Genomic DNA, 18,029 nt, shown 5'->3' with positions numbered 1-18,029 from the left:
AAAAGACCCCGCATAGCCAGAGGAATGTTGAAAAAGAAAAGCAAAGCTGGTGGCATCACAATTCCGGACTTCCAGCTCCATTACAAAGCTGTCATCATCAAGACAGTATGGTCCTGGCATGAAAACCGACACATAGATCAATGGAACAGAATAGAGAGCCCAGACATGGACCCTCAACTCTATGGTCAACTCATCTTTGACAAAGCAGGAAAGAATGTCCAATGGAAAAAAGACAGTCTCTTCAACAAATGGTGTTGGGAAAATTGGATAGCCACATGCAGAAGAAGGAAACTGGACCATTTCCTTACACCACACACAAAAATAGACTCCAAATGGTTGAAAGACCTCAATGTGAGACAGGAGTCCATCAAAATCCTAAAGGAGAACACAGGCAGCAACCTCTTTGACCTCAGCCACAGCAACAGCTTCCTAAAAACATCGCCAAAGGCAAGGGAAGCAAGGGCAAAAATGAACTATTGGGACTTCATCACGATAAAAAGTTTTTGCACAGCAAAAGAAACAGTCAACAAAACCAAAAGACAACCGACAGAATGGGAGAAGATATTTGCAAATGACATATCAGATAAAGGGCTAGTATCCAAAATGTATAAAGAACTTATCAAACTCAACACCCAAAGAACAAAGAATCCAATCATGAAATGGGCAGAAGACATGAACAGACATTTTTCCAAAGAAGACATCCAAATGGCCAACAGACACATGAAAAAGTGCTCAATATCGCTCGGCATCAGGGAAATCCAAATCAAAACCTCAATGAGATACCACCTCACACCAGTCAGAATGGCTAAAATTAACAAGTCAGGAAACGACAGCTGTTGGCGGGGATGCGGAGAAAGGGGAACCCTCCTACACTGTTGGTGGGAATGCAAGCTGGTGCAGCCACTCTGGAAAACAGTATGGAGGTTCCTCAATAAGTTGAAAATAGAGCTACCATATGACCCAGCAATTGCACTACTGGGTATTTACCCCAAAGATACAAAAGTAGGGATCCGAAAGGTTACGTGCACCCCGATGTTTATAGCAGCAATGTCCACAATAGCCAAACTGTGGAAAGAGCCAAGATGTCCATCGACAGATGAATGGATAAAGAAGAAGTGGTATATATATACAATGGAATATTATGCAGCCATCAAAAGGAATGAAATCTTGCCATTTGCAACAACATGGATGGAACTGGAAGGTATTATGCTGAGCGAAATAAGTCAAACAGAGAAAGACATGTATCATATGACCTCACTGATATGAGGAATTCTTAATCTAAGGAAACAAACTGAGGGTTACTGGAGTGGTGGGGGGTGGGAGGAATGGGGTGGCTGGGTGATAGACACTGGGGAGGGTATGTGCTCTGGTAAGCGCTGTGAATTGTGTGAGACTGTTGAATCTCAGATCTGTACCTCTGAAACAAATAATGCAATATATGTTAAGAAAAAAAAAAAAAGAAGATAGCAGGAGGGGAAGAATGAAGTGGGGGAAATCGGAGGGGTAGACGAACCATGAGAGACGATGGACTCTGAGAAACAAACTGAGGGTTCTAGAGGGGAGGGAGGTGGGAGGATGGGTTAGCCTGGTGATGGGTATTGAGGAGTGCACGTTCTGCATGGAGCACTGGGTGTTATGCACAATGATTCATGGAACACTATATCTAAAACTAATGATGTAATGTATGGGGATTAACATAACAATAAAAAATTTAAAAAAAGAAGAAAAGTAACCCATGGTGCCTGGATGGCTCAGTCAGTTAAGCATCTGCCTTTGGCTTAGGTCATGATCCCAGGGTCCTGGGATGGAACCCCACATTGGGCTCCCTGCTCAGCGGGAAGCCTGCTTCTCCTTCTGCCTCTTCTCTTGCTCGTGCTCTCTCTCTCTCAGATAAATAAATAAAATCTTTTTAAAAAATTAAAAATTTAAAAATTTAAAAAAGAAGAAAAGTAACCCATTGCAAAGGTCCAAAGAGATATCAGAATGTCAATACTTTTCACTTGAACATCGATACATCGCAATGCTAAAAGCATAAACTCTAACTAAAATGAAGTACTTAGAGGATTATGGATAAAGTAATAATAACTTACATTTTTCAGGTTCTTTCTAACACACTATGCTGCCTTTACAGACCCATGACTTTGGCAAAATACTACTCTTTCTATATTTAATTATCACTTTTTTTTTCTTTCCTTTCCTCCTTGGTCATACCCACTGATACTCTTAATAGCTTGACCTCATATTCCCAAAGTTCCTTAGCTGGAAAAAGTTGATATTGGCTAGAATATAGGATTTAGTTCTAAAATAGAGAAAGAAAGTTCTGTGCATTGAAGAAATCTCACACTAATTATTGTCTCAGTACTCTTGGGACATGTTGACCAAAAAAGGGGGATGGGGTGCTATGGGGAGTAAACAAAGCAGGGAAGTTATATGACAAAGCAAAGGCTATATCTATGTTTGTATGAAAAAAAAAAAAAGGTAATCCTGAACAATTCAGCATATACGTTTGGAGAGATTAAGTACTTTGTTTGTTTTCATGATCATTTTCTGAGGGAAGAATGGGTAGTAAGTTACCTGACTCATTGTCTGAAATATCTGGAGATGCAGTGCATAGTAAGAAGTAACAAATAAAAGTCAAAATTGGTTTTACAAAGTCTGTAGTAACCAAGGCCCATGGAATGACTACATGCCAGGCACGGATTTCATCAAAGCACATTACATGTACCATCTCATTTATTTCTCATGAAAATGTGGCAGTTGCTATTGTTAGCCCCACTTAACACAAGAAGAGGAAGTGGAGGCCGAGTAAGGGGGCTGGTAAGTAACTTGCCTGTTATGAATTGATTCCATATGTTGAAGCCCTACCCCCCAGTGTGAGTGCATTTGGAGATAGGGCCTTCAGGAAATAATTAAGATTAAGTGAGAGCTTAAGAGTGAGGTCCTAATCCGGTAGGACTGGTGCCCTTATAAGAAGAGGAAGAACTAGACCTCTCCCTGTACCACGTGAGAACACCGAGAGAAGGTAGCTGGCCATTTGCAAGCCAGGAAGAAAGGTCTCACCAGAAACTAATCCTGTCAACACCTTGATCTTGAACTTTCTATTTTTTAAAGCACCCAGTCTGTGGTATGCTATTATGGCAGCCTAAGCTAATACATTGCTCAAAGTAGGTCAAAAGCAACACTGGGAATGAAACCCAGGCAGTCAGGCTTCAGACTCTACTCTTCCACCATTTTACATTATTGCCTCTGTGGAGCCTGCTCACTGACCAAGGGATAATAAGATCTCGAGTTCCAACTCCAGTTCAGCTCTCAATAGAAGTTTTTCTTTCACTGCTTACAGTTATGGGACCCTGAACTCTTCTTTAAACTTCTCTATGGGTCCATCTGTAAGACAGGGAAAAAATAATCTCTACCAGAAAAGACCAAATGAGGCAACATATATGCAAATACCCCACAAACTGTAAATCACAATACAAATGGCCCTGTGTTAGTAATCACAACAGCATGGTACTGGCACAAAAATAAACACATAGATCAATGGAACAGAATAGAAAACTCAAAAATAAACCCACAATTATATGGTCAATTAATCTTCGACAAAGGAGGAAAGAATATACAACGAGAAAAAGACAGTCTCTTCAACAAATGGTGTTAAGAAAATGGACAGCTACATGCAAAAGAATGAAACTGGACCACTTTCTCACACCAAACACAAAAATAAATTCAAAATGGATCAATGGCCTAAATGTAGGACCTAAAACCATAAAAATCCTAGAAGAGGGACGCCTGGGTGGCTCAGTCGGTTAACCGTATGCCTTCAGCTCTGGTCATGATCCCAGGGTCCTGGGATCGAGTCCTGCATCGGGCTCCTTGCTCAGCAAGAAACCTGCTTCTCCCTCTGCCTGCTGCTCCCCCTGCTTGTGCTCTCTCTCTCTCTGACAAATAAATAAATAAAATCTTTTTTAAAAAATCCTAGAAGAGAGCATAGGCAGCAATTTCTCTGACATCAGCCATAGCAACATTTTTACTAGATATGTCTCCTGAGACAAGAGAAATAAGAACAAGCATGAACTATTAGGACTATATCAAAATAAAAAGCTTCTGCACAGTGAAGGAAACAATCAACAAAACTGAAAGGCAACCTAGTGAGTGGGAAAAGATATTTGCTAATGACATATCTGATAAAGGCTTAGTATCCAAAATATATAAAGAACTGGTACAACTCAAGACCCAAAAAACAAATAATTCAATTAAAAAATGGGCAGAAGACATGAACAGACATTTCTCCAAAAAGGACATATACATGGCCAACAGACACATGAAAAGATGTTCAATATCACTCATCATCAGGGAAAGGCAGATCGAAACTACAATGAGATATCACCTCACACTGGTCAGAATGGCTAAAATAAAAAATACAAGAAACAAATGGTGAGGATGTAGAGAAAAAGGAACCCTCACACACTGTTGGTGGGAATGCAAACTGGTGCGGCCACTGTGGAAAACAGTATGGAGGTTCCTTAAAAATATAAAAATAAAACTACTCTACAATCCAGTAATTGCACTACTGGGTATTGACCCAAAAAATACAAAAACGCTAATTTGAAAGGATATATGCACTCTTAGGTTTATTGCAGCATTATTTACAATAGCCAAATTATGGGAACAGCCCAAGTGTCCATCGATAGATGAATGGATAAAGAAGATGTGATACACACACACACACACACACACACGATTATTATTCAGCCATAAAAAAGAATGAAATCTTGCCATTTGCAAGCCATGGATGGAGCCAGAGAGTATAAAGCTAAGTGAAATAAGTCAGTCAAAGAAAGACAAATACCATATGATTTCACTCATATGTGGAATTTAAGGAACAAAACAAACAAGCAAAGGAAGACAAAAGAGAGCGAGAAAGAGACAAACCAGGAACAAGCTTACCTGGAGACAACAAACTGATGGTTACTGGAGAGGAGGTGGGAGGGGGATGGGTAAAATAGGTTATGGGGATTAAAGTGTACACTAAAAAAATAAGTAAGTAAATAAATAAATAGCCCTAAGATAATGGCTTAAAAACGATTTGTCTTAACAGAATCATTTCTGATAGGAGAACACACAGAATCTCAGGGCTCTCTGACTGGAGGTCTAAGGAAAAACCACATTGAAATAGGGGGTAGGGGAATGTGAGTCAGAAGAGGAAACGTGTACCTAAAAGAAATATAATACTATCTTCTCTGACTTTCTCAACCATGACCTTTAACTTTAGCATCTTTGTAAGAAAGTGCTGGTAAATGAGAGACTATGGACACTGAGAAACAAACTGAGGGTTCTAGAGGGGAGGGGGTGGGGGGGATGGGTTAGCCTGGTGATGGGTATTAAAGAGAGCACGTACTGAATGGAGCACTGGGTGTTATATGCAAACAATGAATCATGGAACACTACATCAAAAACTAATGACGTAATGTATGGTGATTAACATAACATAATAAAATAAAAAATAAATTTAAAAAAAGAAAGTGCTGGTAAAAACCATAAGACCATTTATTACAGATTAAATTCAATTTATTTAATTGAATAAAATAAATATCGAACACCTGCTGTGGCCATGTAGTAGGTGATGTGGAGAGTGAAAAGTAAGTCATAGTTACTGTTTTCAAAAAGCCTATAATCTAATAAAAGAAAAAACTATAAAAAAACTATAAACTATTTTAAAAAAACTATAAATTGTAGCATAGTGGGAAAAGACTCTGGATTTAGAGGGTCAGAAGGCAGGTGCAAGTCTACACTATTCCCTTTTCCTGGGCTATTTGTCTACACTATTCCCTTTTCCTGGGTTATTTCCCATGTGCCCCTCCCCACCAGCCACCATCACCTTTTGACTCATCATCCTTTGGAGCTTGGAAAGGCTTTCTTGACTTGGTCAAAGCCCTATCTTATAATCCTACCATAACCATGAACCTTTGCTAAGCAGCACTTAAAACAACTGGATGTTGACAGTTATTTGTGTAGTGATCTAATGAACTTCATGAGGTCAAGAACCTTGATTTGACTAATTGTTATGCCCCACTCCCTGCTCATGAGCTACCACTGTGGCTGGCATACAACCTGTGCTCATCAAATTTATGAAGGAGGGAAAGAGGGAGAGAGGGCTAGGGAGGGGGAAAGCCTGGGTGATATTTACTAGGTTTACCAGACTGCAAAGGTGTTATCTGTATCCTCATCTGTAAAATAGAGACAGATGATAATGCCCACTTTCCAGGAATGTTATGGGAATTATCTGAAATAGTCAATGAGATGCTGTTTTATAAAATGTGAAATGAATAGTATTTTAATACAAGGCAGATTGCAAAAAGCATTATAGCAGTCAGAGGTGAAAGAGAATGAAGGAAAGGTAATTAATTCCCCCCACAATTGAGGCAGAGAATGGATCAGCAATGGAGAAGGAGGTAGATGGCTAAGGGATGAGTAGGTTTTCATAAATAGAGGTAGAACACCTACTTTCTATATTCACTCTATAGAAAATGTGTGTGTGAGTGTGTGCATGTATGAGTTGAGTCCTCACCAGAATGTCACTCTACTGGACAGGGATTTCTATCTGTTTTGGTCATAGCCGTATTCCCAGTACCTATAACAATGTCTGGTACATGACTGGTGCTCAGGAAGTATTTAGTGAATGAATAAATAACTGAATGAATGAAGAGGATAGAGAAGAGCAGAAGAAATGTTACGAGTAAAAGCATAGACAAAAAGTATCTGGCTCCCTTACGAAATGGTGTTGATGTGAGGCAACTGGACTTGGAAAGGCCAGGCTAAGAGAAAGAGGGAGAGATGAGTCAGGGATCCAGAATATGTGAATACAAACACTGGTGGCTGAAGAGCATCCTGGGGAGCTGGTGGACTTTGGATGCCGTTTGCATGGCTGATTTGCAGAATTTCTGAGTTTCCTAACTAAAGCCCCTAGCACTGACATCTTTAGATGAAACAGAAGGGAAATGCTCCCCATTAAAACACTGAAATGAAACACCCTGACTCAGCCTAGTAACCACTCATCACATTCTCCTCTGCACATCATGGATCTTTGACAACATGTGACATATGACAGGGAAGGAAAAAAATGCATCTGTAATTATAATAAAGATGAAAACTATGGAAATCATCAGGAGCATCTTAATTCAAAACACCAATGAATGTAAATCATACTATTTGCATAGAAATGTGGCAACCCTACAGTTATCAGTTAAAATCCAGAAGTAGATGAATAATGAATAAAATGCCATTTTTAAAATTATAAAATAAAAGTGTAATTACTCTTATATTTTGGAAAAATCTCCCTGTTAGAGGGGCTTAATAAGAGATGGGGAACTGAAAATAAACTGAGTGCTAAAGACTTTTTAGTCAGTTACATCATGGCCTCCCCTTTTTTTTAATGTTAAGAAACGACTACCTAATCAGTATCTGTGATAATGATCTGTAATCTTACCAGTGTGAGATTGATGATAAATACCAAGTACTGATTTTTTTAATAACATGAAAAATAGACATATAACACATTTTCAGGTAGGAGTCTTTTTAGCTCTCTTTAATGGGAAGTCTTTATAGCCCAGCTGTCATAATATAATTCAAATAAAAAAATTTTAAGGTGTCATTTAATGCAAATAACCTAGCCACAGACTTAAACTATTGGGGCCCAAAGCACATTTTTATCTAAGGCTCAGATAGTAAGAATGTTTGATATAATTGAGTTCTTGTCTAATTACATAAAGACTAATTTAGAACCTCATTTATTTGGAAAGTCTCTGGCATAGCAAACCCATTTAAAATGACACATAAGAGGAGGTAATTAAAAATTAAAGTTGAAATCAAGATGAAAAAGGCAAGATTGAAGCTGGTTTAGACTGCTCTGGTTAGTCGTGGAGGGCAGTGAAATGGGAGAAGGGCTTAAAAGGCTTTGAAAGAGACAAAGAAAGAGGAGGAGGATGGATCACAGCACCCTAAGGCACCAGTGCTTTTTAAAATTTTTCCAATATGTATCCAGTTGCAAAGTTGACTACAAAGTTGACTACAGTTGCAACCAGGAGAGGTGACCTTATTGAGCATGGATGAGTTTTGGGGATTCGCAGGCACTAGACCTCTTTCCCATGTCCCCCATCCTGGAAGGGAATGCTCCTGGCTAAAAAGGGAAGGACACAACATCCAGACAAGCAGACCGTTATATGTGGTGCACCTAGTCTATAGCAGGATCTTTTGTACAGCAAGCTCTCGGAGCTGCTACAGCAAGAATACGTTCACACTCAGTCACAATTAAAATGGTCTTTGATCACATATTTTACAGTTTGCAAAGGGCTTTTACATACATAACCTCACTTCATCCTCACACCAATGCAAGCAAGAACAAGTACGTTTCCTAGGCCTATTTCCCAAGTGGAGATTTTGAGGTCCTGAAAGGTTAAGTAACACTCCTGAGTGAGTGTAACACATCTAGAGTGCCAGGACCTCTTGAATCCCGTATCCCAAACTGTACATTCATTCCCTGTTGGTTGACAATTTGTTTATTTCTCTTACTGGATGTTTCTTTCTCTTTTGTCCCTCTTCATTTTCCCTTTACACACCTCCCCCTCCAGTTCTCTCATTTTCCTCCCTTCCCTTGCCATTTTCTTGTTCATTTCCTCCTGTTCCTATTTGTGCCTTGACGCTGCCAGCAATCTCAGACAGTACAGCTTGGCCAGCCAGCCATTCTCAGATCCAAAGAGTGTGGTGGTACACTCTGAAAGGCAGAAAGCTTTTCTGTTCCTGAGGTTGTTTCTGCAGCAGCAAGAGCATTGCCCCCTGAGAACAATAATAGAACTTGCGAGGAGGTGCCTCCTGTATCATAGTTATAATACTTGTTGCTATCCTCCCCTCTTGCTGCATTAAATAGTGTGTTTATCTAGAGAGACTGCTATATATAGAAAGAAGCTAATAGCCCAGCAGAGGTTCATTTATCAATAGTTTGGTTGTCATTCTGGGTCATTTGGGCTGATGCGTTGTGAGAAACGCTCACGAAAAGTCAGCCAGAGATGGGTCATTCTGTGAGACTCTACTTTGACTCCCATCAATAGGAATAGCCACTTCAGCCTATCAGCCACCACATATTTATGGAATCCCCACCACATACAGGAACTAGGGATGCAGCAATTAGCAAATTAGAAATAATCCCTTCCGTTGTGGAGCTGACATTCCAGCAGAAACAGGAACAACATACGTTGCCTAAGTGTAATGAATGTTAGGAGGAAGTAATAGCTGAGCAAATTCAGGGAAACTCGCCTAACACCAGGACCTTGTATTAGCAGAGAGAGAAAATGAGCTCAGAACAAGACGGCTGCATTTTTTTTTTTTTACCCTAGCATATCTGCAGGATGCAACACACTCCCTCAAAGATTGTGGCTCTTTCAAATCAACAGAAGACAGCATCCTCTTCAGAGGGGTGCTCCCCATCTCCTCCCCACCACTCCCCATCCCTTCCTGCAAAGTTGCTCCAAAGGGACTAGGATAGGTATGATACATCAGGACATAGGAGAAGCATCCATGTGAATTTTTTATCTTGTTGCCTGACTTAACTACTTCACATTACCCTTTACTTTTAGCTATTCAGATGGTTATTCAGGCTCTAATATTCATAAGACTCACAAGTTTAAAAGGAATACCCTGTGAAGTAGGTTTTCTTAATGAAATCCCATCATACACAAATTATTGAGTTCTTGGTAAATAAATGCAAGGCTGTGATGGAATTTTCCATGTGCACATCTTCCACAGCCATCCTGTAATGAGCTGTCCAGGAGAAAGGGCCACCAGGTACAAAGCCAGATGCACACTTACTGTTGTCCTCAGCAACACGACGTCTGCCTCTTGCAAGGAACATGGGACACAATTTGCCCACACATGCCAAGCGGGTCTCCAGTAAAACACCAAGGGGAGAATCCCAAATGAGAAGATGGATCCAGCAAGACAGAGGGTTTTCCGGCAGCCTTGAGTCCGGTAGCCAAATATCTCCTGGGGAAGAACCAAAATGACCCCAAATATTGGTTAAGCACAGTAAATAGCAAATGAACCAGTTGGGATTTTGGTGATAAAACTGGGGGCGGAGAGTGAAGAAGTCGAGGAGAGATTGAGAAAGTGGAGAAGAATCCCTAACAAAATACCACATGATCCCAGGCCTCCAGGAAGTCACAATCAAACTGGGAAACTCAGTTTCTATAATTCGAGCACCTGGCTATCCTGTGCCAAACACTGTGCTAGGTGATACGTTATCTTAAGTCTCTTGAGCATTCCTTGAATAGGATAATATTACCCTCATTCATAAATGATAAGGCTGAGCTCAGAAAGCCTGAATGGAAAGACCTGGCCAAGGCCACAGAGCTAGGAAGTTCTGCTTCCAAGATTCAAACCCAGGTTTGATCCACAGCCTTCACAGACATGACCATGAGATATGTGACGGGAGGAACAGATGACAGCAACAACCAATGATTCCCCTGGCTGGGACATGGGCAGGACAGAACCAGGCCCTGAGTGTGGAGTCTGGATGTGATGAAAGTGTTTGACCCACAAGAGGACGAACAACTCACTGCGAACCTGCGTCGGGGGTTTGGGCTGGAGTTGTGCATTCCCACCCTCTACCTTTGTTCAGTTGCAAAAAGAATTTTACACCATGGGGGAAAACCCTTAGAAACTATTTGGGTTATTGAACCCTTGCTATGAGCTGGGAGGGGATTTGAGACCCTGGATGATACAAATATGAGCAAGATAAGAGTCTTCTAATATATTTATAATCCAGACAACCTTCTTCCTTCCAAGTATAGCCTGAGACAGAATGGAAAACCAGCCCTTAAGTTTATGGCCTCAGTTCCACAGTTACATCACACAAAGTCAAAAGTATACGTTCTGGGCGCCTGGGTGGCTCAGTTGGTTAAGCGACTGCCTTCGGCTCAGGTCATGATCCCGGAGTCCCGGGATCGAGTCCCGCATTGGGCTCCCTGCTTGGCAGGGAGTCTGCTTCTCCCTCTGACCCTCCTCCCTCTCATGCGCTCTGTCTCTCATTCTCTCTCTCTCAAATAAAAAAAAAAAGTTTAAAAAAAAAAAAGTATACATTCTACTGATTCTCATAGCCAAAACTGAGAAGTCGAGTATCTTGGTTAAAAGCACATTCTCTGGACCAAGACACATTGGATTGAAAGCCTAACTCTGCCACTTCCTGGGTGTGACCCTAAGCAAGTTATTTAGCCTCTTTATTCTTCAATTTCTCATCCATAAGATGGGGTGGTGATAGGACCCACTTCACAGGGTTATGGTAAAGATTAAAGGAGTTACTATGTGTAAGTGCTACGCATGCGTTTGTTGCCGCTGCTGCTCATGCTGCTGGCACTGCTACTTCTACTATCATCTAGCCATTTCCCCGGAAGTAGACCTGAAATTCTACCCCTCAGTTTATTGGCATTTAGATCTAAGAATTCCTAGTGTCAATAGTTCTGCTCCTGCTAGGATTGCCTGTTAGGATAACAAGGGAGCTGGAACATGTAACTTTAAATCAGCCACCTTCTCTGTCTCACCTGATAAAGATTACATTATCAGAGGGGTTTCTGTGATCCTTGGCTAAAGGCTGTTTTCATGTGTAATTTTTGGGGGCCTTCCTCATATTAGCAGTGCATGCAGGTGCTGACTGTCTGCCTTAGGTATTGTCCACATTTGCCATGCCTTGGATAAAATGTTCACATTAACTCAGAAACATAAGCTCTTGGCTGATTTTGCAAACTAGAATGTCTATCTTGCCATGAACCCTCTTTTGTTCCAAACTCTAGCTCTTGCTCTCCAGCTGCCAAGCCAGGAATGGTTCTGCCTACTCATCATTCCTGAAGCAATGCTTTATTGACCTCACATTGAGCAGGATCCCAATCCTAAATCCCATACCTGTCCTGAGTCTAGCCCCATCATCTTTTCCCATGTGCTTTTTTTTTTTTTTAAGATTTTATTTATTTATTTGACAGAGACAGAGACAGCGAGAGCAGGAACACAAGCAGGGGGAGTGGGAAAGGGAGAAGCAGGCTTCCCACTGAGCCGGGAGCCCGATGTGGGACTCGATCCTAGGACCCTGGGATCATGACCTGAGCCAAAGGCAGTCGCTTAACCAACTGAGCCACCCAGGCGCCCCCCATGTGCTTTTTAATGTTTCTACATTTTGAAACAGGTCAACTCCTACCTGACAACCTAGACATTATATCATATTTTTTGAATGTTATATTTAAAAGTTTATTTATATTGTCCATCAATTGAGCCCCCCATGCAATATGTCTGAGTTACGCCAATTCTAGAAGCACAAATCTCCCTGTTACCATGCATTCTTTTATGGGCTATGCAATGAGAGCCCTCTATAGTTTCCAAATTGTCTTCATGTTCATTATCAAAATAATGTAAGCAGGAATTACTATCTTGAATTTCCAGCTAAGAAAACTGAAGTTTAAAGTTATTATATACAATAGATATGATTAGCAACTATTATTGGTAACAATGATAGCAGCTAACATTTATTGAGCACTTCAAAGTCCTTCACCAAGGACTTTTCATCTACTCTCCCATTTAGTTGAAAGAGATTAAATAAGTTTCTCAAAGCATAAGGCTCATCAGTAACTCAAAACTAGACCTCCGGTCTAGACCTCTGCAGCACAGGGTGAATAATGTGAGCTGGTCATTTCCACTCTAAGGCTCTTCTTCATTCTGCCTTAGATTTCAGCTCAATTTAACAAACAATTTTTAAGTGTCCACCAAAGAGCAGACATGTGCTAGACACAGAGATGAAGGAGACAATGCCTCTAGCCTCAAGGAGCTCATTAGTTTAATGGAAAGGGAGACACACAAACAGATAAGAATAAACAAGGTTAGAGCAATAAAAGGATTATATAGAGGAATGACTATATAAATTGTCATCTGAATTGGGTGCTACTAATAAAAACACTGGTACAGCAGGCCAGGTGAATATCCCCTAGTTACACCAGAGTGTTGCTTTCAAAGCTTGCCTGCTCTCAGTTCTGTGGACACTATATCAGTTAGTAGTTCATGACCAATAATCCATTACCAAACTTTTGGTAGAAAGGCTGGAATAATGTGGACAAGGAGTGTTCAATTACTGCTTATTGAAGTGAGTTGAATTGTACTGACTCGAAGTAAATTGCTTTGCAGGGACTATTAATAGATATTGGATTTAAAATTGCAAAAATTAGCATGGTGCTGTTTGTAATGACCCTGTAGCAGTTTACCTCCTACATTATGGAGTGCCTCCCTCATCCCTGAAAATGCTTGAGGGAGCCATCTTGCTACTCTGCACTCCACCTACCCTTACCTCCCACAAAAAGGAATCTATTGGCCAAAAAAAAAAAAAAGAGAGAGAGAGAGAAAGAGAAAATGTCAAAAGAATATCACACTCATGGCAGTCTACATGCATTATGAAATAGCACACTGTCCCTTTCTTTATCTCCCCTGCTACCCATAGATTCTTCTGTTCCCTCTCCCTGGAGATCTAGGTCCTTTGCATTCCTAAGGGCTTAATCTTTGGCTGCCGGGTGTCCAGGTCTTCTCCTCTGCAGAGCCCCTACATTCAAGAAGTCAAACTTATGTGATCCAAAGCAGTGGTTTCAACTACCTCAACCAACAGACCCCCTTAAGTCTGTAGACCCTATCGCCAGAAAAAAAATACACACAGATGCTTACAAATAGACTTCTCCATAGAGATTAGGGAGTTCCCACAGTCTAAGTAAGACCCTTCCCTAGAAGGTTCATAAGGCTGAATCAAGGCTGATCTTTCCAGAGTTTACACTCTGTACCTGAACTTAGGGCCTGACATTAGGTGAGCATTTAATGAGCGTAGAGGTATGAAGACAATGCTTCTGGAAATGCACAGGAGAGTGATGAGAGCAGGACATTGGCTGACTCCAGGAAGCTTTAAGGGTAATGTCATCATCTAGGGGCTCACCAAATCCTGAAAGTGGCTCTCAGCCTTCTAGTCCCAGAGCCTGCTGGCAGAACTCTTCTCAGAGAGAAGATTCAAGCTCACCAGGTCCAAGAGACTGGTTGGAATGAGAGAGTGAGATGTATGTAACCATCACAAGACCAGATGAATACATGGGTAGGTATTAAGAGTTTGTTCTCTTCCCAACAGCACTGTCTCTGGGGGTGGCTGTCCTGCCAGTGGAGCTGTATGCAAGCATAGTACTTAAAATGGGCTCTGGACTCTTCTCTGACCATATCCTACCCTGACTGACATGGCTTCTTTAAACATTGTAATTCGGGTGCCTGGATGGCTCAGTCATTGGGCGTCTGCCTTCGGCTCAGGTCATGGTCCCAGGATCCTGGGATCGAGACCCACATTGGGCTCCCTGCTCCGTGGGAAGCCTGCTTCTCCCTCTCCCACTCCCCCTGCTTGTGTTCCCTCTCTCGTTGTGTCTCTCTCTGTCAAATAAATAAAAATAAATAAATATATAAATAAACATTGTAATTCATTCAATCAAATTACAGTCAAATCCCATTAGCCTGGAAGCCGTTTATTCTCTTTAAGACAATTTTGCATTTCTTTACTGGCTCCATTAAATATTTGAAAGTTTAAGTGATTTGTTTTTTAAAAGTTTATCTCCTTTATGATAATCTTTTTTCCCTTATTTCCAAATTTTGGGTCTGAAGAGAATGTTTCACTGTACTAAATTGTACTAAATGAATGCAATTTATATCACTGTTTATCCCCACCACACACCCTACTCCAATTTCTACCTCAGTAGTTTCTTTTTTTTTTTTAATTTTATTATGTTATGTTAGTCACCATACAATGCATCATTAGTTTTTGATGTAGTGATCCATGATCCATTGTTTTCGTATAACACCCAGTGCTCCATGCAGTACGTGCCCTCCTTAATACCCATCACCGGGCTAACCCATCCCCCTCTCCCCCCTCCCCTCTAAAACCCCGTTTGTTTCTCAGGTCCATAGTCTCTCATGGTTCATCTCTCCCTCCAATTCCCCCTCCCCATTTTTCCTTTCCTTCTCCTAATGTCCTCCATGCTATTCCTTATGTTCCACAAATAAGTGAAACCATATGATAATTGACTTTCTCTGCTTGACTTATTTCACTTAGCATAATCTCCTCCAGGCCCATCCATGTTGATGTAAAAGTTGGGTATTCATCTTTTCTGATGGCTGAGTAATATTCCATTGTATATATGGACCACCTCAGTAGTTTCTTGCTCGACACTTTAATGCTGAAGGATGATTTCCCAAAGGTCCCCTAAGTTCATTTGACTTCTAGATCAAAGTGAGATATTCTCAACCTGAATGAACGAATACAGAAATCTTAAACTGGAGGTTCAGGAAGAATGGCCTGCAGACAGGTTTCTTGTTGGCCTGGTAAGCATTTCTTAAAACTTTATATTGGTCCCCCAGTTACTTTCACATAAACATTCCGATTTCTAGCTTTTCTTTAAGATAAATCAGAAATCATGACAGCTCTGTACCCATATTCTTGTACCAGAACAATCAGCTGGAAAGCACCAAATAACCCAGGAATTATCCCAACACCATCCATTGAGAGAGAGGAGGAGGCCCTGCAGTATATTCATACAATGGGATCTTACACAGCACTTCAGACAAATCAGCTCCAGCCAACACTCCACAATGTGGATGACTCTTAGTAACATACTAGTAAGTGATAAAAGTCAGTGCAGACACTACTGGGTATTTACCCCAAAGATACAAAAGTAGGGATCCGAAGGGGTACGTGCACCCCGATGTTTATAGCAGCAATGTCCACAATAGCCAAACTGTGGAAAGAGCCAAGATGTCCATCGACAGATGAATGGATAAAGAAGATGTGGTATATATATACAATGGAATATTATGCAGCCATCAAAAGGAATGAGATCTTGCCATTTGCAACAACGTGGATGGAACTGGAGGGTATTATGTTGAGTGAAATAAGTCAAACAGAGAAAGACATGTATCATATGATCTCACTGATATGAGGACTTCTTAATTGCAGGAAACAAACTGAGGGTTGCTGGAGTGGGGGGTGGGATGGGAGGGATGGGGTGACTGGGTGATAGACACTGGGGAGGGTATGTGCTCTGGTAAGCGCTGTGAATTGTGCAAGACTGTTGAATCTCAGATCTGTACCTCTGAAACAAATAATGCAATATATGTTAAGGAAAAAAAAAAGAAGAAGAAGAAGGTAGCGGGAGGGGAAGAATGAAGCGGGGGAAATCGGAGGGGTAGACGAACCATGAGAGACAATGGACTCTGAAAAACAAACTGAGGGTTCTAGAGGGGAGGGGGGTGGGAGGATGGGTTAGCCTGGTGGTGGGTATTGAGGAGGGCACATTCTGCATGGAGCACTGGGTGTTATGCACAAACAATGAATCATGGAACACTTCATCTAAAACTAATGATGTAATGTATGGGGATTAACATAAGAATAAAAAAATAAATTAATTTAAAAAAAAGTCAGTGCAGACAATTACATAAGCATGGAAACATTTTTACAAAGTTAAAAACAACAAAAATTTAAAATGTACTTTTGGGATAGACTTAAATAAAAGAAAACTACATCAAAAGGAAGGCATTGATTGATGAAGGCAAGGGATTGATGAAGGCACAATATAGGACAATGGTTACCCCACTGAGGCAAGGCAGGACCACACTGTCAAATGTAGACTATTGTCAAGGTCCTAGCTTTTGCTGGGGGTGGTGGGGTCATCACGTTATTATAAAGAACTGATTAAAGAGCTAACTGAATTAATGCAATGCAGCATTGACAAGCAATGAGAGTGTCAGGAACCAAGGATTATGGACAATCTAACTGTGAGCACCTGAAGGAGAAAAGGAAGAAAGAATTGATCAGAGTAAGAGATGCCCCCCTTTAAATGAGTAGGTGGTCCCCTATCTCTCATGGTCCCTGCCATGCTTTCTCTTTCCCTCCACACTGAGGCCATATGTCAGATTCATTTCTCATCTCATACTGGGCCCACTCATCAGAGTTACAGCCTCATCTTGTAGGCCAGTGGTTCTCAACCAGGAGTGACTCTGCCACCAGGGGACATTTGGCAATAGCTGGAGATATTTCTGGTCCCTCTCAACTAGGTGAGAGGTGATACTGACATAGCTTCTAGGTCAAGGCTAGGAATGCTATTAAATATCCCTCAACGCAGTTAAACATCTTACAGTGCAGAGGACAGCTACTCTTCAACCTCCACAACAAAAACTTCTCTGGCCCCAAACAAAGCTGAGATTGAGAGACCTGAGTGGGTAATGAGTTTCCCCCACCAAACCTAAGCAAGTCTTTAGGTCCTAGTGCCTAGGATGTCCTCCTTGGCATAGAGAATTTTGATACTGAGATCTATGGTAAAAAAGGATTCACACTTCACGACAAGTGCCCACTAAGATCAGTAGTCGGTGCAGCAGCTCATTTTGCAGATGAGGAAAACTGAAGTGTTAAGAGAGAAAGCAAATTGCCCTAGTGGTCTGCACCTGCCTCCCTCCCCAAACTAAGCCGCTCTTGCACCACTTCATTCTGCCCTGGCCACGCCAGCCACAGTCCCGGAGCCCTTTTCTGCCTCGGGGTCTTCCCACGGCTGGCTATCTCTCGTCTGTGGAAGCCTCCTTTAAGTCTGTCCTTCTCAGAGAGGTCTTAGCTAATCTCCTATATAAGCCCCTGATCTCACCCACCCTTTATAATACCTTTTTAGCATTTTCGCAATTTGTACTTAATATATTTTGCTTGCTGCTCTAACTCCCTCTTTTCCACCCCCCACAAGACTTTAAGTTCTATCAGTTCAGGATCCTTTCAAGTTTGTTTCCTCCAATATGTTTACCTAGCCCCTGGCACATTATCTGCATTTAGTAGGCACTCAGCAAATATGTGCTGAATGGATGACTAAATCAGTGAGTGACTGTACTAAGGGAAAGAGGGAAGGGAGGAAGGAAGGAAGGAAGGAGGGAAGGAAGGAAGGAAAGAGGGAAGG

The 18,029-nt window shown here is 41.3% G+C and overlaps 1 protein-coding gene across 1 annotated transcript in view; it reads right to left on the bottom strand.

The window, feature by feature from the left end:
• ATP13A4 (ATPase 13A4) overlaps positions 1 to 18,029 on the bottom strand; it is a 130,645-nt gene that overhangs the window by 90,109 nt on the left and 22,507 nt on the right. Inside the window, exon 2 of the mRNA XM_021692496.1 lies at positions 9,859 to 10,032. Coding sequence (XP_021548171.1) covers positions 9,859 to 10,032 — 174 coding nt within the window. The remainder of the gene's footprint in view (positions 1 to 9,858; positions 10,033 to 18,029) is intronic.

This window comes from Neomonachus schauinslandi, chromosome 1 (genome assembly GCF_002201575.2).
Source record: "Neomonachus schauinslandi chromosome 1, ASM220157v2, whole genome shotgun sequence".
Classification (NCBI taxonomy): Eukaryota; Metazoa; Chordata; class Mammalia; order Carnivora; family Phocidae; genus Neomonachus; species Neomonachus schauinslandi.
This window is presented reverse-complemented; position numbering and strand designations above follow the sequence as displayed.